Source organism: Sciurus carolinensis, chromosome 2 (assembly GCF_902686445.1).
Source record: "Sciurus carolinensis chromosome 2, mSciCar1.2, whole genome shotgun sequence".
Taxonomy (NCBI): domain Eukaryota; kingdom Metazoa; phylum Chordata; class Mammalia; order Rodentia; family Sciuridae; genus Sciurus; species Sciurus carolinensis.
This window is the reverse complement of record NC_062214.1, coordinates 159,698,309-159,722,005: the sequence shown is the minus strand read 5'-3', so window position 1 is coordinate 159,722,005 and position 23,697 is coordinate 159,698,309. Positions and strand designations below refer to the sequence as shown.

At 32.8% G+C, this 23,697-nt stretch overlaps 1 protein-coding gene across 1 annotated transcript in view; it reads right to left on the bottom strand.

Moving 5' to 3' along the window:
* Positions 1-23,697, bottom strand: part of Lrrc9 (leucine rich repeat containing 9) — a 99,734-nt gene that overhangs the window by 58,197 nt on the left and 17,840 nt on the right. The window contains 11 exon segments of the mRNA XM_047542345.1: positions 1,270-1,389; positions 6,007-6,068; positions 6,071-6,218; positions 9,049-9,164; positions 10,228-10,350; positions 12,408-12,540; positions 15,543-15,660; positions 15,995-16,171; positions 19,169-19,300; positions 20,492-20,688; positions 23,290-23,445. Coding sequence (XP_047398301.1) covers positions 1,270-1,389; positions 6,007-6,068; positions 6,071-6,218; positions 9,049-9,164; positions 10,228-10,350; positions 12,408-12,540; positions 15,543-15,660; positions 15,995-16,171; positions 19,169-19,300; positions 20,492-20,688; positions 23,290-23,445 — 1,482 coding nt within the window.

Sequence of the window (23,697 nt, the reverse complement as noted above, 5' to 3'; positions counted from 1 at the left end):
AGAATTGCCAGCAAGGCCACTAGAAATAAATAAAATATGCTGACAATCTACATATGGTGTGGAACTTCTAATCAACTACCTTTTTCCTCCTTTGTCTACTGAACCCAGACTATCGGGTTCTACTTACTTAAAAGGAGTCAGTTCTACCAAAAGAAATAAGGAAGGGGCCAGCAAGCAAAATAATAGCTGTCAGCAAAATGGCAGAAGCAGCAATGAAAGGATTTTATATGTGAAAGAGGTAGAGAATGAACAAGATTTGAAAATAATATATTCTGAAAAGTATGTGACTGACCTGAAACCCAGTTAAACAGGGGGTGCTGAATTGAAGTTCTGAAAACACATATGTAATTATTTTTGTTATGTGATATATAACAAGAAAAACAAAAGTCAGACAAGATTTATGCCCATGACACAGACATTATTGGATTTGTCTATGATATATGAGAAGGAAAACACAAATCAAATAAGATCTGTGCATGTGACATTCAGGTAGAAAAGACAGAAAGAGAAATAGCAACCTGGATAATGAACAGATGAAAAGAATTGACAACATGAGATGTGAAGTAGTAAACTATAAAGTGAAGAAGATAGGACTCACAAGAAGAGTGAGAAAACAAGGGCAGAAGGAAATGGAATGACATACACCAAAGAACATTTTAAAAATGAATCAATTAATTTTGATATATTGGTATGTTTAATTTAAGTAGCTAGATATCAGCTAAGACTATAAATGCATTTTTCATGTGCAAATAAAATCTAAATCTAAGATCTGTTTTAGAGAAAGCACCATAATGTAGTGAATATGTGCTTTATTCCTGATTTAGGCCATATAACCTTGCATGTGGTATGTATGAAGTCATAGTTACAAAAATAATTTATCCTTTAATTGTTCTACTTAAATGTTTCAAAAGGACAAAAAAGTTTCAAAGGACAGGTTCTTTTTAAAATCATTTATTCCAATTTATCATTTATCTTTTTAGTTTTTTGCTGCATCAACAGTTTTTAAAAAACATTAAATTGACAAATTAAGTTTGACTATATTCAAGGTGTCTAGTTTAATGATTTGGTGTATTATATACTGTGTGATGACTACTATAATAAAATTAATTAGCACAATCATTACCACCCATGTGTATTCATCTTTTAAGTGAAAGTTTCTATTCTTAGACCAATCCTTTCATTTTCCCCTCCCCCCAGGCCCTGGTAACCACCATTCTACCCTGTGCTTCTGAGTTTGACTTTTTTAGATTTCAAAAGGAGAGTTCTTACCAAGTGGTATACATCATCTAAACAAGTAAATTCATTAAAGCTAATATTCAGTTTTCGAAGTCCTGTTAATTTAGAGAGATCTCTCAATTTACTCAAGCTGTTTCCATGTAGATTCAGACTCTGAAATAAAATAAAAATTAAAAAATAAAAGAGATTACATTCTAAATCATACTGTGACTATCTAAATGGTTTAGGACAATTACTTGAATCAATGTAACACAAAATTTAAAAAGTGTTTATTTTAAATAACATTAGGAAAACGTCAATAGAAAAACTAATCTAATATATGATATTAAAGGTAAAAATAATTTACAATAGCATCTTTGGACCTGGTTATTGACTGGTATGATTTCCCACTGGTTCTAAGTTTATCAATGATTGGCATGAAATTCTTTTTAGGAAATAGTTTAATATATGTGCTAAGATATTTATCAGGGATGATCTATTTCTCAGGCTGAAAAGTGAACAAGGGAGTTCTCAAGATTTCAGGTATCAGATAGGAAACCTCACAGCAAAGAGATGGCAAGGAAACACCTTCATGGAAGGAAAGTACAAGGAAAACACTACATGGATCAGCGAAGAAAGGGTGAAGGTACCAAAATTGGAACACAGAACATCAAAGAACATGGTGGGAGAACATCAAGATTTTGTCCCAGACATTCCCTGTATGTTTCATTCTAAACTTTATAAAAATGAATGCTTTTACATTTTTAAATTTAGGGAAGATCTTGATGCCTACATGGTTTTCTGTCTATTGTGAATGTTATCAAGTTAAGACTATATTTATGTATAGCCTACGAAATAAACAATGGCACAATTAAATGTATTAGTACAATTGACTATAGTATTCACAAGTGAGTATTACAATAATCAAATTAGGTGTCTACACCCAGTCATCTTCACTCATCACCATGATATTAAATCATTAAATTCTCAAAGAGAAAAACAATTAAATTTCAAATAGCACTCAAAACTAGTGTACTCAAAAATAGCACTCAAAACTAAAATTGTGAAGGGTTAACTTATGCAGATATCATCCACGATAGGATCGATCTACAGATACCTTACACTTAACAGTACTGCAACTGAATACATCTTCCTTGAATCTGCCTGGAAGCTTGTGTTTTCAGTCTTAATTGAGTTTTATCATTGATCACCCCATTTCCCCTTTTGTTCATATACATTTGATTTAGAAACATTTCTCAAACCTCCATTCCTACCAGGGTCTTAGTATAGACTATTATTTCTCTTTGAAGTACTGCAATGGTTTTTCACTGGATTTCCAAACCTCCAGTCTTACTTTGGATAGACTCCACTAGCTGCCAAGAGAATTTATTCCTTATAAAGAAGAATCTAAACTTTTAAATTGGCTTCCAAAATCCATGCTAATGTGACTACAACCTCCTACTCTTCCAGTCTCAGCCTTATGTGTTTTCCTTGAATTCCAACCTCTACCTTGACCTTCCACCATCACATTATATAACCTAGTCATCCTGAATTTCTATGTTCCCTGATGATTCAGTATCTTTCAAAACCAAGTGCCTATAAAAAGAGTATTTTCTCTTTCTTGAAGATGTAAACAACTACATTTCCTCAAAAAATATGCTCAAAACTCACCTTTGTGAGGCTCTCCCACCACCTCCAAGTTTCCTATATTTGTTCACCCATCTATCTCTTCTACTAAACTGATGTTACTGAGGCAAGGAATGATTTATTCATTTTGAACCCCTAAAGCTTGCCTCACTGCCTAAAACATAGCAAATCCTCAATAAATTATAGGTAAACAAATCACTGCAAAAACCAAACTTATAATTGAAACTCTAAGTTTCAGGGGGTTTTTGTTTGTTTTGTTTTGTTTTTGATATGTCTTGAGGAGACAAGTTATTTCTACATGACACCATCTTACTATGTTTACAGTGATGGCACAAAGGAAGAAGTGCAAGGGCTATTGGTATCTAAATGTTCTTTGTTAATATCTAATATTCTTACTAGAAGACATGAGAATTTTGCTGACTTTCAAGCAGCATAGGCAACTTTAAGAAGAAAAAGCCTATCTATTCATATGTTATGGGTGTTGATCAAGTAAATGCAGAATCAGGTAGCGGCCACAAGCAGGCCAACATATTATAAAGTCTTATGCTCTCCAATTTTAAATCTTGGCTTGGAACGGCAACTCTTTATTGCTGTTTTTAAATTTTATTTAATTATTTTAAACTCATAAAAAACATATATTGTGGAAACTCAATCCAATCAGAGCACATTAATTTTTTAACATATCATTACTAATACTTTATTACAAAAATGTATCACTCATATATTAAATCTTGACATTACAGTACAAAAATAATAGTTTCTGAGTACTTTTAGCTAGAAGATTGCTCATATAATCACTATTCTGCAAATTTATGTTAAAGAAGGTGATACTGTCATCATGCTATGAAGTTTTCCTCCTTTTATAATGATAACTGGCTAAGGTAAAGACTTATTCACCACTTTACATCCCAGACTTAAAGATGCAGTGGATGGTGATAAGGTAATTAAATCAATGAAATCCCAAACTTCTTTTTTAAAAATATTTTTTAGTTGTCAATGGACCTTTATTTATATGCGGTGCCGAGAACTGAACCCAATGCCTCACACATGCCAGGCAAAAGCACTCTACCACTGAGCCACAACCCTAGCCCCCAAACTTCTTAAAAAGGACTTTTTTCCTGAATATTTTCAGAAGCAGACTTAAAACCTCATTTATTTTTTGAACATATTTTTACATTCTCTTTCTGCTTTATACAATCACTTGAGAAAAATTTGTCCTCTTAATGGGTCTAGAAATGTGGGAATGGAGCAATATAGTTGACTTGCAAGATGAAAAAAAAGTATTTCTGCATTTTAATCTGTATCTTAGCTTTCACTGCACACACAGGAAGACAGTGTCATAGAAATAACTTTTCTCCTCAAGACACATCAATTTGTTTACTACGTCTGCAGGGTCAAGCAAATAATCCACTTTCTTTGCAGGAACCAATGCCAGTTTGTAAACATATTCTTTTAATTTTAAACAAGGAGCTACAGGATATCTAGTGTGTGCCAGGTATTGTACTAGGTATTGGGGAGTTGATGCTAATCCACACAGGGCTTATAAGTAAATTAGAAAAAGACATCTATCTTTCCTCAAGATGCTTTTATGTCTAGCTTTTTTAAAAAAGTCACAATTTATTGTCAGAACAATAAATTTTGCCAGAAGTTATTAGAAAGTAATTATATTAATATAGTACTCTATGATTTAAAAATTACTCCTCTGATGTGGACTTCATCTGCAAAACACCCTGCACAACCTTATGTTGTTCTCTTCATGCTGAGGACACGTGACTAGAAACAGTCTCTGCTTCTATAGAATTTACAGTATATGAAAGACACAGAGCATAAAACAAAGAATTTGACCTAGGTCAGAGGTAATAGAGACTCTACATGCATGGTAAACATCTAAAAGATACATTGGGTTTGACTAGGAGAAGGGAGTAAGGGGAGATCATTATATGCAGGTCTAGCAAGTGCAGAATCCCCATGTTAGCTGAAAGCATATGTTCGAAACAGGCAAGAGGCTGAGCCTAGAGAAGTAAAGGGAGTATAATGTGAAAAAAGTCTGGAAAAGTAACCATGTCCAGGCCATGAAAAATCTTATCAGTAATATTAAGGATGCTGGCTTTAGTTTAGAGCAATGGAAAGACATTCAGATTTTAAGTAGGAGCAGTGAGAGGGGGCTAAGGTGACACGATCAGATTTGTACAGTGAAAAGATTACTCCAGCTTCAACATGAAGAAGAAAGTCGGGGCAGGATAGGACCTCTGTTGCATAACTGTAGAAGGCAACCCCTTTGCACTGAGGATTATCCAATTATATAGTGAATTCTTTCCAAAGGGCACGTTAGTGGAATATAATGTGAATAGTGCCTCCTGGAGTTGTGCAATATTGCCATGGCAAAGTGCAGGAGATATGTTTAGAAGGCTATGGCAGTAATTTAGGAGATGACAGTTTGGACAGAGTTGTGGGAGCAGATCAGAAATTGACAGACCTGAAAGTCAGATATGGAAGTAGGCTCTAACCATCTCATTAGAATTACCCCAGTGTGAACTAAGTTGCTTTAATAAGTAATTCAAATTCTGTTAATAATTTTTAAGATAGAGGTCCCACTTTCTATTTGATTAATCCTAGAAACTAATTTGAAACTTATCTGCCTTCATCTTAATCATTTAAAGAGTGCTTATAATTACTCAGAATAAAATCACTTGTTATTTGGAAAACCACATCAAGTGGTAACTGAGCATTTAAACATGGCTAGACTAAATTGAGATGTGCTGAGTGTAAAATAGACTCCAGAACTCAGACTTAGTATGAAACTATTTCATTAATGAATTTTCATGTTGATTACATGTTGAAATGATAATATTTTAGATGTTTGGGTTAAATAAAATATATTATTGAAATTAATTACTTTAAAAAAATCTTTCTTAAAATAGCTTCTAGAAATCTTAAAATTATGTGCATGGTTGTCATATTCTACTATTGAAGAGTACTAATCTGATTTACTTAGGAGACATATGGGCACTTTTAAATTAGATAGCATGATACCTAGGCTAGCATCGTCAAGTAGGTAGCTTAGTATCGTTTAGAATTCATAAGCTAGATTCTGATTCTAAATTCATGATTACTGTCTCCAAATTTATTCCCCATAATACTCACCACAATATGACTGTAAATGTTAGTCTTGGCAAGGGAAAGTATTGTTTTATCATCCAAACTAAAAGTTTTGCTTGGGGCTTAATCCTGGGTTCCATTTTCATAACATCATCATCAACTTTCAAATCTTGGGATAATATTGATCCTTCTGAAAATTTTTTGCTTTCTTCTAGAATAACATTGTTGAATGAAGAAAATAAAGAGTGAGCCTTGACCTAAAAAATTAGTAAAAATGTTGAAAATTTGGTTGCTATATTTATCATTTTGGAAAACAATCTATGCAGAAAAGATGAATTGGCTTTCCATTATCAACAATATCTATGATGATCAGAATTACATTAGAAAGTCCATAAGAGTAGATTGAAATTATAAGCCAAGTATGGGTATGTCCATTCTCACCCACTAAAAATTTCTTAAAACTGGCAAAATGTAATTTTAAAATACTTTGTAACAATGGAAAGGGCCCTAACAAAAGTACTATAAATTGTGAAACACAAATCAGAAGGGACTTAACTGACAAATAGGAGCAGAATATGAGCTCTAACCAAAACATATGTAGGAGAGAATCACTTTGAAAATCAGATCCAGAGAAACTTAGTATTCAGAGTGAATAAGTAAAAATGCAGGAGGATGCTCCAGGTAATTATAGGAAACTAAGTAATTACAGTAAGAATTGTGAATGAATGAGCAAGAGCTACATGAAAAAACAACTAACTCTAGAAGAAACCAAAATAGTTCATCAGAGAAGTTTTTAAAACCTGGGAGAATAAAGCATCTCTAATAAAGAAATAAACTGCTGTAGAAACAGGAGGGTAAACATTTTAATACTAAGATAAATACAACCACTAAAATAAAGTATATAATAAATGGTGAGAAACAAAATGGATAAGGCAGCAGATCAAATAAAAGCAATCTGGAAGCTAATATTGAGGATATCTAGTACAAAGAGTTAAGAAATAGAAATATAACATATAAAAGTAAAAATGAAGATAGGAAGGGCTTAACAGAATGGAAGAGAAGAAATAATCAAGGAACTAAGAGAAGAAAACTTCCCAGAAGCAAATAAAGAACTAAATCCTCAGATAAGAAGAGCATCAAGTTTCAAGAAGGATGATGGAGCTGAGTCTTTGCTAACACCATTGAATAGTCACAAGAGCTGGGGACTGAACATGACTGAGCTTCTTGTTACATAACTTAAACGAACTTCACTTTACTGTTTGTCTGGGTTTCTGTATATTTTGCCAAAAGCATTCTTGACTGATAAATCTCATTCATGATAGAAATATAAAATATAAATGCCCAGAACTATCTATGATAAGAAAATATAAAGATAACTATAAGAAAGGACCTGAGCAATTAAATTATCAGGAAAGCCCAATATTGCAAAGTGGTCAATTCACCCCAAATTAAGTTTTAAATTCAATACAATTTCAATAAAATCCCAGTATGATTTAAAGTAGAACCTGACAAGTTGATTCTAAATTTTATTTGAAAAGGAAAATGTTCAAGAATAGCTAAGAAGCTTTTTTAAAAAATAAGTGGGGGCAGGAGGATAACAATAGCCCTGTCACATACCAAAACATAATAAGGTTGTAATAACAGAAACAGGTGTGGCAAGGTTCAAGATTAGACAAAGAGATCAATGGAACAGAATATATATCCATAATAGATTGCTTATATAGATTGCATATTAGATTGCTTATAATTTTAATGATAAAGATGGTATTTCAAAATACGGCCAAAAGATAATGCTTGACTAAGTAACCATTTTTTAAGAAATCGATTTTCACCCACCCCTACTTCACAAAATAAACACAATTTCTAGATGGATTAAAAAAGCTAAAGGCTTTAAAACAAGCTATGTGAACACTGGAAAAAATAAAGGAGAACATTTTAATATCTGAAAAATGACATAAAATTCAGAATTTATATAGGAAAAGATTGAGAGCTAACCCTTTAAAATTAACTTGCAAATTACAAATTAAAATGACAAGTTTTGTTACAAACAAAAGATAAGTGACAGAAAATATTTGTAACATATGTACATAAGATAAAGGATTAATAGTAAAAATGCACATAAGGATTTTTCCAGACAACGTGAAAGAGAGTCTAATAGAAAATGGTCTAAGGAGATAACAGGTGATTCATAATACTATACATAATTTTAGGCCTTTAAAAAATAAAATGTCCAATTTTTGCCCATCAGAGTGGCTAAAAAAAGGAAATGCCCTAATAATATTATGTTGATGAGGATGCAAATAAATAAGCACTATCACACTATGTTGGAAATTTGTAAAATGATCAAGTCTTTGTGGAAGAATTTGAAAATATCTAACAAAATTTAAAATGCATATTTCCTTTGACTCTAATTTTTCTACAAATCTATCCTGTGTTTTCTACATCTATATAAAAATACATTTCACAATGTTTGCTAAAATACTTTTTAAAACAGTAAAACCTAGATATAACTTATATATGTTTTAACAAGGAATAGTCAAATAAATCAGAGTATTACTGAATAATATTCAGCCACCAAAAGAATGAAGTATACATCTACATGTGCTAAAGTGAACTTAGATCTGAAACATTTATTTTAGAAGCAAAAAACATCACTGAAGACTTAGAACTTGATTGTACTCAATAAAATGTATATGTTGTTACATATGTAAAATGCATAGAAAAAGAATTGAAAGCAAAACTGTTGGCAATGGATACTCTGGTAAAAGAGAGTGGTGGGGGCAGAGTAAAGGCAGATTTTCATGTTTATTTGCCTCAATGTAGTCTGAATCTTTCCCATTGATAATAAAGTCATATGTTGGCATAATGAAAACATTTAGGTGTTATAATGACTTGTTTTAAAAATTAAGTACATTGTAGAATAACCATTTTATATGCATACACACATGCACACACACCCATATATATATATATATATATATATACATATATATACATATAGGATAAACTTGGCATAACATTATTAGACTTTAAATTACTATTCTGTCCTCACTTAAGGAGTTCCTTTTTTAATATAATAATTCATACCACTGTAATATACTCAAACTCAACGATGTATTCTGGCAAGACAAGGTCATGATCAAAGACAAACCACTTGCACTGCCGAAAGCCACAATCACAATTTCTTTGTCCCATGATCGAATCTATAAAAACAAAAACAAGTGAAATGATCTTCAAAATAAAACATACTATACCGTTTCAACTTTACATAGATTAATAATGACTTATTATCAAGAGCTTCCAATGATTATATTATTGAAGTTTTTAAAAAAATCTTCCCATTCCCCCAAACAACTTCTTAATTCTATACTTACTATCATCCTTTCACTACATAGACTGAGGCTTAATTTTATTCATATCCTGCTCCTTTTTTATACTTTTTTACTTTAGTATTGAAAATATGGCCATGTATTTTTCACAAATGTATGACTTTAAATCTACTGTCAAAAGTCAAATTTTTATCCCTTGAAAACTAATACAACACATTCATGTGCACACACACATATATACACAATCAACCTTCCATACACATCCACAGGTTCTGTACCCATGAATTCAAAAACACTTTCAAAAATATTGTCTACACTAAATGTGTACAGACTTTTCTTGTCATTATTCCCTAAACAACATAATATAATAGCTATTTACATAGCATTTGCTATAGTATTATAGCATTTGCTATAGGTATTATAAATAATATAGTGATTATTTAAAGTATACAGGAAGATTGCATAGTTTATTTGCAAATAATATGCCATTTTATTTGTTTATATTTTTGTGGGTGCTGTAGCTTGAACTCAGGGTCTTGCACATCTTAGGCAAATGCTCTATCACTGAAAGCAGCTTGCCATAGCATTTTATATGAGGAACCTGAGCATCCATGGGTTTTGGTATCTGTAGGGTGGGGGTCCTAGAATAAACTACCCACAGATAGAGGGAAAACTCTGTGTGTGTGTCTGTGTGTGTGTGTGTGTGTGAGTGTGTGTATACACCCACAATACATCATTAAATTTTGCAAAATAAACTACGCATGCAGAAAAATAAGTCTTGAGGAATGGAATAGAAAAATTATTAGTGGCCAGAAATAAATTTTTTTAAAGTTTACAAATCTTGTTAGGTGGAGGTTAAACTGAAAGAATGTGTATTAGATATAAATGTTTTTCATTCAGAGAAATGAAAGCATATTTTTTGTTGTGGCAGACATACTTAGTAAATACTTCTGAGGAATGAACACTGAATTAACCATTGGATAGTTGGCTTGATTGATAGATTCTTGTTCCCGAGCCTGAACACTCTGGCCAAGAAAAACCTTTGTAATGAGGAGGATGCCTAAATATGAAAAAACATAAATCACTTTTAAGAAGTCGCTTTAATAATTTTCCAATATAACATTCTTTATTGCCTCTAGACTTGACATATGTTATAAAGACAGAGATACTGATTATCTTATTTGCCACCATAAAGCACAAAGTACATACTTGATATAAAATAGTAGCTCGATAAATATTTGTTGAATAAATAAATAGGTTATGTAAGAGAACCCTGTGATTACATCAAGCAAGGCTTTACAGAAAGAAACACTTTGCAAAACACTGCCTCAAAATAAAATATAAAAGGAATGGGGTTGTGGATCAGTGGTTGAGCACCCCTGGGTTCAATCCCTGGTACCCCCCCAAAAAAGGAAAAGAAAAAGGAAAAAAACCAACACAATAATTTAGCAATGCTTTTTATTAAGTAGTCTAAAAAAAGGATTTTTTTGGTTGTTGATGTTAACTGAGTAAAATTTATCTCTGGGTCAAGTTATACCTGGCATATACAATTGACTGAATGGATAATCATTTATTTTCCCTTTAGATTCTTATGATCCTTGGAATTCAATTCATGAAACATTAAGGATCCTTGAGAATAAGTGAATATGAAAAATAATTTCTAATCACTGTGCATAAAATCAAATGTTCAAATGTTTTTTACTACTATGTATAAGTGTGTGCGTGTGCATGTGTATGTGTGTGTATGTGTGTATGCATGGTACTGGATATTTTCTACCACTAAGCTACACCCTTAACCCTTTTTAAATTTTTATTTGAGACAGGGTCTCACTAAATTACTGAGGCTGGCTTCAAACTTTCGGTCCTCCTACCTCAGCATCCTGAGTAGCTGAGATTACTCATGTGCACCACTGTGCCCGGCATCATGAAATTTTTCTTAAGATGAAAATAGAGAAGAAAGATAAAAAGTAGCAAATGGTTTTCAAACTAAGTAGTTCTATTTTGATTCAGTAATCAACTTAAATTTCTGATTATTATTAATTTCTTAGTAACCAAATGATGGACTGCAAAATACACATCATTTAATTCAATGTGAATCATTTTAGCAGAGCTACAGTTTGGAATCTATAATATCATTCTTACAGAATTAAATAAATTTCTGAGTATCCAATGTTCAGTAGGCTTGATGGTTAAGATCAAAGAATAAGTGCCCCATATTCCCTGATCTGATCTAGTCTCCCTATCAAAATTTCTTTGGCACTACTCATTAATATTTCATAGCCCTTATGAAAATTGTAATTTTACATTTATTTATTATTAATTTTTGTAAGCACCATAAAGAAGAAACTGTCTGGTTTGTATAGACAATATCCCTATGACCTACCAGTGCCTAGCACAAAATAAGTATTCAATAAATACTGTAGAAGTAAAGAAAGAACAGTGGAAGAAGGTGAGGCAAGAGAGGCCATGATATCTGTGAGTAAACTCAGAAGTATCTTGTAAATTGATTCCTGTAACTTATATATTACATATATAATGAAGCTGCAAATAAAGTTGATAATTGTGAAAAATTAAAATACCCAAATTCCATTTTCTACAAGACAACTTACTAAACAATCCATATACTTCACAATTTGTCCACAGCTGGTTTTAAATTAGAACCAAGATTTCTTATCATCTTACATTGTAATGATTCAACACATGAATAAATCATACCTTCTAGAGTGCTCTGTTTGATTATAATATATACAGGCAAATTCTGTTTTCTCTTTCTTGTGACTTTGGTGTGTATGTAACATATATATGTTGAGTTTATTTTTATGACAACATAATGAACAAAAGCAGGCTGTGTAAAGTTTATGTGAGTTGGATTAAATATTTGAGTAACTAATGGGTCTCTTCCTACTGATGCTGACACATAATAATCACTCATTAAGTATTTGTTGACAGTGTGGCTAATTAATGAATGAGAAAATTATGCATTACTACTTTGGTAAACATGAAAATGGTTTGAAGAAAATCTCTTGGGTTGATAAGAGCAAGTATAAAAATGTTATGAAAGTCATGCATTTGAAGACTTAGAACTTAACAGTTCAGACACTGTATAATTTGTATTACCATGTCTGAAGAGCTCATGCTCAAGAGAGTTTTTCTTCTCATCCTTGTACTTTTGCTGTAGAAACTCAATTCGAGGACACTCACACAAACTTAGGCTGTTAGCAAGAATAACAGCTTCTTTTCTGAGAGGCAGCTGCAAAGAGAAAAAGAATCTGAGTTTTTTTTTTTTTTTTTTACAAAATTGACAACACTTTGACTTCAATACAGATGATTTATTATTTTATGTTTATGTGTCTGGGCAAAGAAACCTACAGGGCAGAGTCACTGAAAAGAAGTAGATAACCTCCAGGTGCAGCTTTATTCTGCAAAATCATTTAAATATTGTAAGTTCATATGTGAATAGGTTTATTAAAAAGTGATAAAGAACAAAATTTGTTCCTGAAAAAGTCAAGGTCAAGATTGAGAACACTGTGTGGTGCCGGGGCAACAGCTTTCAATGAGTACTCCACTAGCATTCTTGTTAACTCCAAAAACAAAGTCCTGTGGGAATGAGATTACATCAGTGAAGGCTTTATTTACATCATAATTTTTTGGTCTAATAATCTACATTGTTTTCCCAAAACAAAACATTTCTTATTGTGCTAATGCATTGAAATTCTAGTTTGCATTGTGACTAGCTTAATTTCTTAACTTGAAAGATGAGTGGTTTGCCATAAGGAAAAAGAAGGAAACAGCATTTTACTAAATGGAAATATGGCATTGAGTTGTGTTTAGGGGAATCACAATGCTTCATTTGGAATATTTAATCTATCTGGTAACAGGGTTTTGCTTTGTTTTGTTTTTCAGTAGCAATGGGGACTGAACCCAGGACCTCACACATGCTAGGCAAATGCTCTATGATTGTACTACACTGAAGCAATTTTCCTCTCTACTCCAGCCAGCCTTCTACCTTCAAAGACAGTGAACCAAAGCCAAATCCTTCATTTAAACTGCTTACACAGCTATCTGTTAACTCAGAACCCATCTCAGAATGCAAAACATATGAATTTATCTTTATTCCTTGGGTGAATCTCATGGCATAGAAATCTAGCTCATCTGATCTTCTACATGCTACTCAGTAATGGTTCCCCCATTTGTAAGATCTTCACATTAAGAGAAGTTGACAGTATTTCAAGAAATAAGGGCAGACCAGTCAACTTTAACCTCATGGTATAGTCATGTCAAGAGGCAAGACATGTAACAAAAAGGAAACAATGATAGGACAATTACAAAAACAGAAGGAGAGTTTGAAAAAGGAGAGAGCTCATACAGGAGAATGAAAGTGCAATCAATAGCATCAAATGCTTCATACAATAATAAAATATAAAACTTTCTATGTACCAGATACTGGTCCAATAACTTTTGCAGTAAATATTAATAATACATTTTATTTAATCTGATGTAATAAAAATATTATTATTGGGCTGGGGATATAGCTCAGTTGGTAGAATGTTTGCCTTGCAAGCATAAGGCCCTGGGTTCAAACCCCAGCACTGCCAAAAAAAAAAAAAAAAAAAAAATTATTATTTGTGGCCAAAATTTTAGTCCTTTTTCTACAATACATCTTTAAAAATGAGTGTTTATTTCACACTTACTAGACTCTGGGTTTGGACTAGCCATATTTCTAATGCTCAGGAGTCACATGTGGGCTATTTTAGTGGACATAGCAGCACAGAGAACTATTGGGAGAATTAAAGTATGTAGTTCATCTCATTTAGGAGATGCCAGAGATAAAGTACTCAACACAGAGTCTGGTGGATAGAAAACACACAGGAAGTGTTAACTCTGTTTTGTCACTCTGTGGCAAGATGGTTTATAATTTTCAGAAGTAAACATGAACACTGAATTCCTGACCTCTTATTTCCCTTCCAGAAAGTACCAGAGCACACTTACCACCATCATCCTGCCAGGGGCATCACATCTGGCCTGAGCTGCTGCAGTAACTCCCACGTAGTACCCACCATCTGCACCTACTCCCTCCACTCTCCACTGAGCAGTCAGAATGCATTTTTTATTGTGGCAAATTATACATAAGATGAAATTCACCATTTTACTTATTTTAAGCACTTAATTCTGTTGCATAGGTTGCACATATTACTGTGCAACCATCATCACTATCCATCTCCGGATTTTTTTCATTATTTTGAACTGAAACTCTATAGCCATTAAACATTAAGTCCCCATTCCCTCATCTCCCCAGTCCTTGGTAACATCTGTTCTACCTTCTGTCTCTAGATTGGCCTATCCTAAGTAGTTCATATACATGGAATTATACAATATTTTCATACTGATGTCCAGCTTATTTCATTTACTATAATGTTTTTAAGGTTCTTCCATATTGTACCATGCATCAGTATTTTCATTATTTTTAGCTGAATAACATTCCATTGCTTACATATGCCACCTTTGTTTATCCATTCATCTGTGGACACACATTTGAGTAGTTTTTATTCTTTGGCTATTTGAATAGTGATGCTATGAACACTGGTGTACAAGGATCCAAGAACTTTCTAATGCATTATCTCACTAAATCCTATCAACAATTCTGCAAAATAGATACCAATATTATTCACATATGCACAGGGAGGTGAAGTCATAGCTGATGAGTAGTAAGGCCAGAATTCAAATGCAGCATGATGTGAAAAGGACTGGAAAGCACTGTTCTATGACAATGTGCTATAGTTGCTTCATTAAGAGGATGGAGGACTGAGAAAAACAATGTGGGAAAAGTGAAACAGAGAAAAAGAAATGGTGGCAGTAAAAGGAAAGATAAACCAGGAGGATAGTTAGAAAGCATAGTAGAATTAAGGTAAGGATTATTGAAAGATGGAGAAGGCCCTGGAGAGTTTACAATAGAAGATTCATAATGGATTTATAGCCAATTAAAGGAGATTTAAAAACATCAACAAAGAGATCGCAACATAAAAATAAGATGCCTAGAAGGATTAAGTAGAATCAGGCAGATAAAGTGATTAATGGATTTACTGTGCTTTAATCCAAAAAGGAAAGATGCTATACTTTCTATGATGTGACTAAGCTTTTTGTGAAACAGCAGACATTTGCTATAAATATGGATGAAAGGATTGGGAATCATGCTTAACCGGTGGCAGAGCTGCACTCATTAGGAAGAAAGCCTTGTTCTAAGTGACATGCTACCTTGCTTGTTTCGCTCTCTTTGAATCCTTTTTCAAGTATTTGTAGCAGATGCTTTTTCTTCACCATAACTTCAGGATCAAAAACATAAAAAAGGCACTCCAACATCTTGCGATAGCTCCTTAAGAATAATTGAAACAGAAAAATTTTTAAAGGTTGAGAATTGATTTCACAAAAATTCAACCATAGATAACCAAATGGTGTATCTATGGGGATAGTTTATGTTTGCATTGGATGTTCCAGGATCATTATTAATACCTCCACCCTACTCTTACTCTCAAAAGGAGGCCCAATGTGGATAAATTATGAGGTCATCCTACACAGGGAAGATGCATTAAGAGAAAATGTTTACTAAAAGGGTATATTCTTAATATTGTTAACTTCTAAAACAAAGAATTTTTACAAATTGAAGGCAGACTTTTAAAATTAGTTCATTACAAAATTTAACTTCTTACTCTGCATCATGCATGCTTTCGTGATCCAAAAACTTCTGAAATTTCTCTTCGAATTTTAGTCTCAGAATACGGTTGTTAACTTTAATGACACGTTTTACTTTTACTCCTGTAACACCATATGTTCTGAAGTCCCATGTACAGAAACGTGATAGAATTAATTCATAGCAGGAATTAAACCTATGTGTGAATACAAAATTGACATAAAGAAAATAACAGATTTTTCTTAAAATGCTTGTGAACACAAAGTTACATATAACAAAAGTTATGGCTTTTATTTTGTGGTTTTTTGCTAAACATAGAGTAGATCTATTTTGGTTCAAACTGGGCATGCTGTTTCAGTCAATAAAAGGATGCTTAATTTTGAAATACGTTTTTAAAAAACTATTTTATTGTGTATTATATATTTCTTTGACTTAAAAGGCATGTTAGTTGAGCAAGTATCCCTTCCTGAAACACTTTCTTTTGGGGTTCAGTGAAACTTACACATTCCTGAATTTCCTCGTATTTGCTGCCCCTTCAGTTTTCTTTGCAGAATCTTTTTTAAAGACTTTTTTTTTTAATGCTAAGGATTGAGCCCATAGTTTTAGCATGCTAGGCAAGCATACTATCATTGAGCTACACTCCCAGGACTCTGCCAGACTTCTAAATGCTGGGTTTCCTCAGAGACCAGTATTTGGCCTTCTTGTTTTCACAAACACTCTCCCTATGTAACTTCATTTGGTTCCTTGGATTTATATATATGATAATAAATTACAACATTTTATTTCTAACCGTTTATCTCTAGCCAACTTAGCTGGATATGCCCAGACTTGAATATCCAGCTACCTACTTGATAGGACCACTCTCCATTCACGTATGTAAGAGGTCTTTCAAACCTAACTTTCCCATCACGGGATATTAAACCTGCTCCTCCTATCTCAGTACATGGCACAACCATCTAAACTCACAGCTTAGGTCAAAACCCCAGGAATAACCCTCTTTTCTCCTCCTTACCCAGATCTAGTTCTTCTGTATATCTATTTATCTTTCCATCTAAAATAACATGCTGAATATAATCCCCTTTCCTCATCATGCCGCTACCATCTTAGTCTAAGTCACCGCTAAATCTCAGTTGGACTATTGCAATAACTTCCTAACTAGGGATATAGAAGTGAAAGAGGCAGTCTCTCTGACTCTATTAGTCCCCTATTCCAAGAGGAGTAGATACAAAATATAGTAAAGCCATAAATAAAATAATTTATAAACTGATAGGGGCTCTAAAGAAAGAGAGGCTTGAATGTGGAGAGAGGCTTACTTAAGATGAGTTAAGATCTTTCAGAAAAGATAGTTGATTCGAGAGCAAGAGGAGGAGGAAGAGGAGGGGCCAGTTATGGGAAAATCTCCAGAACAAGTATGTACTGGAGTGCTTGTTAGCTCTCTGCTTCTCTCACCTGGTCACTCATAAAACTGTGATTCCATTTTTAAAGTAGCACTGAAACTAGATAAAGATAAAATTAAAAAGTTAATTATTTTGACAAGGAAATTAGTGATCCAGTATGGGATACATTTCCCTTCAATGACATGCCTAAGGCCCTTACCTGTACAATCAGAGCCAGAATATAACAGTGACACTGAGCTAAAGTGACATAAGTTTCACCTTGATCCTAATATCTGAGTTCTCAGTCTTCAGTATCTCTTTTTCTTACTAAAGATTTACTTAGTGCACCCAGGAGCTGACTATCAATCCTTCCTGAGAATTGAAAAATTATTTTCTCAAATCAAATCAATCCCAGAGGAGATCACAATATATTAGAAGCGACAGATGTGAATACTGTTGTAATTTGGCATGAAGCCTGCTAACCAGTTCAAATGTCTTGCTTAACAGCTACATTATCATTTGTGTTGGGAAATTGACTTTCCTACAGAGGGATCATTTTCTGGGCCTAAATCAGTCAAGTTTCCCCTAATAACATGCCTGGAACCACTGACCCACTCATCATGATACTCCTGCACTCTAGCGGAGTTAATAATGCTTTAGGCATTTTAGATAAGGATTTCTTTACTTAGCAGGTCTCTTAGTAGGGCTCAAGGGTTCTCAAGAATTGGTAGAAGTGATGAATAGACAATACCCAGTTTCTAGTCTAGTCCTCCAAGAACCAGGACTGGGCATAGAAAACTCCATGAAGTTATGAAGTATGCTCCTTTCACAGAGTTTTTTTTTTTTTTGGCTCAGGAATTCGGCAACTGAGCAATGATAAAGTAAGGGTGAGTAATGCAAAGTCATTTTGGGTAAAGGAAGCAGAACAAAACCATTTACATGGTATCATGCATGCTTTTAGAACAGTGAAGCAAACAGTTTAGCTGACTCTAAAAGTTTAAAAAGGATTAATAATAATTTAGAGACAATGAATCCTCCACTGTAGGTAGAAGGTATTAATGCAATTTGGAAGATGACAGATAACTACAAAGGTTTTTGTTTGGTTTTATTTTTAACAGAGTATTTTCTGATTGATTAATTCTGACAACCTGCTACATGCAGGCAATGATATACTATTAGGATATCTTCAACCTTGGCTCAAGGCAATAGTGTAAGCAGATAAACAAACAGGTGAGAAAACAGGTGTTATGGTTTAGATATGAGGTACCCCTAAAAGCTCAAGTGTGAGACAATGCAAGAAAGTTTAGAGGTGAAATGATTGTGTTAGGAGAGTCTTAACCTAATTAGTGCATTAATACCCTGATAGGGATTAACTGGGTGGTAACTGTAGGCAGGTAGGATGTGACTAGAGGATGTGGGTCAGTGGGGGAGTGCCTTTGGGATATATTTTTGTCCTTGTTGAGCAGAGCTCTCTCTACTTCCTGGTGGCCATGTCTTGAGCCTTTTACCTCTACCTTACTCTTCTATAATGATGTCTTGCCTTACCTCAGGTCCTGAGGAACAGAGTCAGTCATCTATGAACTGAGACCTCTGAAATTGTGAACCCCAAAATAAACTTTTCTCCTCTAAAATTGTTCTTGTCAAGTCTTTTGGTTAGCACAGCAAAAAAACTGACTAGTTTCAATTGGTCAATAGCTGAATATGCTGCATGAGAAATGTTTTGAAAATGGGACATTTTAAAATTATAAATGGATATTCTGGTTAGTGATCCTATGTATTTATTTTTAAAGTTATACTTAAATTTCAAACAGATTTACCAGTCATCAGATCGAGTGCCTTCTTCAAAATGGATGTTTCCCACAGTCTCCAACTCAATTAGCAAAAATGGTATCAATAAGCCATGACTTTTCTTCTTTTGTTTTACTTCAATGCGATAAATTGCTTCAATTCTATTAAAGAAAAATAGGTATACAACTATTGGAATAATCTAAAAATCACAACACTAAAATTCATGATAGTTTTTTTAAAAACTGATGTTAAAATATACCAGTTTCCCCTTTAAAATTATTTTTGTGATTTCTTTTTATTTTTAGTACATTATAGTTATAAGTAATAGTGGGGTTCATTTTGACATATTCATACATGCATATAACATAGTTTGCTCCATCTCAATCCTTAGTACTACTCCTTCCATCCCTCCTCCCACTCCTGATCCCCTTCCTCTACTCTACAGATCTTCCATTTATTTATTATTTTTAATTGATACATTAGATTTATGTATAAAATAGGAATGCATTGTGATATTTGTACATCATCTAGTATAATTTGGTTTATTTCATTCTCAAATTCTTCCCCATTCCTTCCCCACCTCCCTCCCACTTTGTTCCCAGTTCTACTCTACTGATCTCCCTTCTGTTTTAGTGATGTTCCTTTTTACTCTTTTTTTCTTTTTAGTTTCACATATGAGAGAAGACTTGCTGTTATTTAAATAAAGTTAGGATATTCTATTTTTGGCAATTAAAATCACCTTGAAATTAATTAGTTTCGGAATAATTCCAAGGTGAAAAGAGTACCCCAGCTCTGAGATCTTAGACAAGACATTTAACCTTTTTATGCCCGAGTGTTCTCAGTAAGATAGCAATGTTGATAGTGCTTATATATTAAAAGGCTGTTGTGAGGATTATGTGTAAAACTCTTAGTAAAGAGTCTAAGATGCTGCCATTAAAATTAGTACAAGGCAAACTTTCTACCTTAACAAATAAAAATTATACAAAGGACAAACTATGAACTAATAGGAACTATGTATGTACTTTGCTGGGTTTCACCTGGTTGGTGAGTTTCTGCACCAGTAATGCTTTATTGCTTTTAGTTTGTAGCCCCAGTAGCAATGATGTGTCACATAGTCACTCAGAGGAAGCTCACTGTTTCTAATCAAAAGCTGCAAAACAATGTATGCCAGCTCTAAACCAATAATGCTTATATGTACAAGGAACCTGAACTAAGAACACAATTCACATTTTACTTCACATTGTAATTCTTTCCCATCCTGAAGAAGGGAACTGAGTCAACTGATAGGCCCAAACATTCTTATTCTTATTCTCATGTTTTTAAAACTGAACTAGACAATTCATTAAACATACTCATCTAGTTTTTTGTTCCAGAATGTTACCCTTTCATTCAAGGCATTTAGTTTGGTCAGTATCTTCTGTTGAAGACTTGGGTCTTCTGTGACAGTTTCACAATTTTTTGGTTTATCAACCTCAGTTACTTTGTTGTTATTGGTTCTATCACCGTGCCCTTTGCCAGTTCCCTTGAGTTCAGCCAGTTCCCGTTCCAACTGTTGGAAAAAAAAAAAATACCCGAGAGCAAAATAAAAATAAAACATGGCAAAGGCAAAGTCTGAATTCAGATTAATTTTCTAGTGACATATAGCATACAGTTAAATTAACAAAGAAGAAATCAGTGTAATAAATAGGCCAAGCTTCATATAAGCATGTCAAACACATGACTTCAACTTTGATGCAAGTTTGGTCAGTTAATTTCTCTTGAACAATGATGACCTTAGATACTTCAACTTGGGCAGGCTCTCACTTGAAAATAAACAAAAATATAGATTGTGAAATATTGAGTTTGCTTATGCTACAAAGTAAAAATAAAAAATAAATGCTGGTTTTGGTATAAATAAAAAATTAAACATCAAATAATATAATTTTAAACATGTCTCCTTTTCAGTTTTCAATATTTTTCCAATTATGGACTCTGAAAAAAAGGATAACCATAAAAAAAACCCAAAAGCTTGTATACAGGGGTACACATTTTTCCTTTAGCCTTAGTCACCTATATGGCTCAAAACAGCAATGTTCTTTTTTTTAAATTTTGATATATTGGAGAGTTTAGTTCATAATGAATCTTTTTGCATTAACTTGGATATGTAAAAACATTGCACTAATTATTATTTATCTCGATTATTTTAGGCTTTGGGCACTCTCAAAATTTTGGGCCCAAGGCAAGAGCTTCATTTAACTTACTCTAACTTCAATCTCATAGGATTTCAAGATAAATTGTACTGCACATAAAATAAAAAATAGAAATTTACTCATTATCTATTTTTCTTCACTAAAACATCTATATCTATCTATTGGAAACAAATTAGGCATGTTTATAAAAGTGACTATAGTCTATATAATCTACAGCTGTTATTTTTTAATTTGAAGGTTTAACTTAATACAGGTTAAGCACTCTTAATCTGAAAATTAATCTCAAAATACTCCAAAATCCTGAACTTTTTTACATATTTCAGATTTTAGATTTTCAGAGTAGTAATGTTCAGTAAAACCTATGCAAATATTCCAAAATTGAAAACACTTTTGATCCTGAGCATTTGGATAGGGGTCACTCAACCTTGTATATAATTTACATAAAGAAACGGAAAATATGACTTTCATACATTGGTTTCCTATAATTTTTATTCAAATAATTTAAGTTTTATTAATGGTTTACACTTAAGAATATTTTTCTGATTATAATTATTAAAACCTGCTGATTTAGAAAAAAACATTAAATATTTCAAAGTCTTGTTTTTTTAATGGCTACATATTACTCTATCTTAAGAGTTCATAACTTTTTTTCCCCTTGTTAAACAGTCAGGGAGGTTCCAAGTTTTTGTTGCTATTAATAGTGCACTGATGACTAACCACAGAATAGAGTACTAGCAGTAGATTTACTAAGCCAAAGGCTGTGAGTATTCTTAGGCTGTTAATATGTGTGACCTAAGTTACATCTCTTCAGCAGTGCATTGTGTATCATGTTATCATGTTCACATTCACCAGTCTGCATTCTGTCATGTACACTTTGATAGTTTTATAAGTGAAATGGTTTTTTGATATCTTAATTAACACTTGGAAATTAATAGTTGAACTCTTCTTCAAGTATTTATTAGTCTTTTTCAAATTTCAAGTGCTACTTTACATACTTAGATCAGTTGTTCTACTTGGATATTTACTTTTTCCATCTCATTTCACTTATGAGTACTTTTATACTAAGGATAAAGTCCCTTTGTCCATCATGATTGTTGAAACATATTTCTAAGATTGCATTTGTTTACTTCCATTAATAATTCTTTTAAGTAAAAAATCATTTTACTTTTTTATAATTAATCTACATTTCACTGTGATTTCTAGTATTCCTTTTAGATAGGCTGAGGAGAGCTAAATACATTTTTCTATATATTTATTCTTGAATTTTTTCACATTTTCATTTTCTACATTTACTTACCTCCCCCTGCCCCATTTACTTTTGGTGAAGTTAAACTAAGGACCCAGCTTCCAAATAGCTTGACTATTTTTCTAAGGTAATTTGTTGAACCATCTGTTATTTCTTTGTACTTTTAAAACATTCATTAAGTTTTTATATATATAAGGAGTTTTTGAGGCAGATTCTTAATTTGGGGGGTCTGGCTTAAAAAAGGAAATCCAACTTATTCTAAATAAAAGCCACACATATTTTAATACTAAAGTATGGCTTTGTTTAAAGTTCCCACTGTGTTGTATGGTTCAAAAGTATTCATAAAGGAATACCTTAGCACAATAAATAAGAAAATGAATTTTGAGCACAGCCTGCTGGTGTCTAATAGAAATGCAGCTGAAATAAGTTTAATGGCCCTCTAACTTTCCAAATCATATTGAATCACACAGTTTTTTAAAAATTTCACAATTATATAAGTCTATATCTTTTTTGAATTGCAGATGTCTAGAAGTAGAATGCAGCTTAGTTAAGTATCTGGAATCAAATCATTTTTAGGGGAAACTTGACTTGAAATTAGGCATTAACATTTTATGTAAGTGTACACATGTATATGTATATATATATTTTTTTCACTATCTTATCCTACAGTTATCTTAAGACATAGCTGCTGAAATTTTGCATTATTAAACCTTACATTTTTTTTCACAAAGCTGAATAATTTTATTCGTTCTTCTGGCAACTTCTCTAATTTGCATTTTCTATCATTCAGTTTTTCAAGGTCTTCATTAAGATGCCTCTGAACAGTTTTTATACGCATATTATAATACATTATTTTTTTCATTGCTGTGGTCTAAAAGCAAGAAAGAGAACAGCAAAAGATCACCAAAAAGAAATTACAGGTGATTATTAGTATGACATGTTCTACATAACAATTTGGAAGTTTTGTTAACTCACTAATAACAATAGCAGCAGTGACAATGGCTCACAGGATTCTATATTTAAATTTAATATGCAGACTATGACATTCCAAAGATTCTTTTTGTGGATAATATTTATGTGTGAGGCGTACTCACATTATTTCCAGGATGACAACACAAAGAAA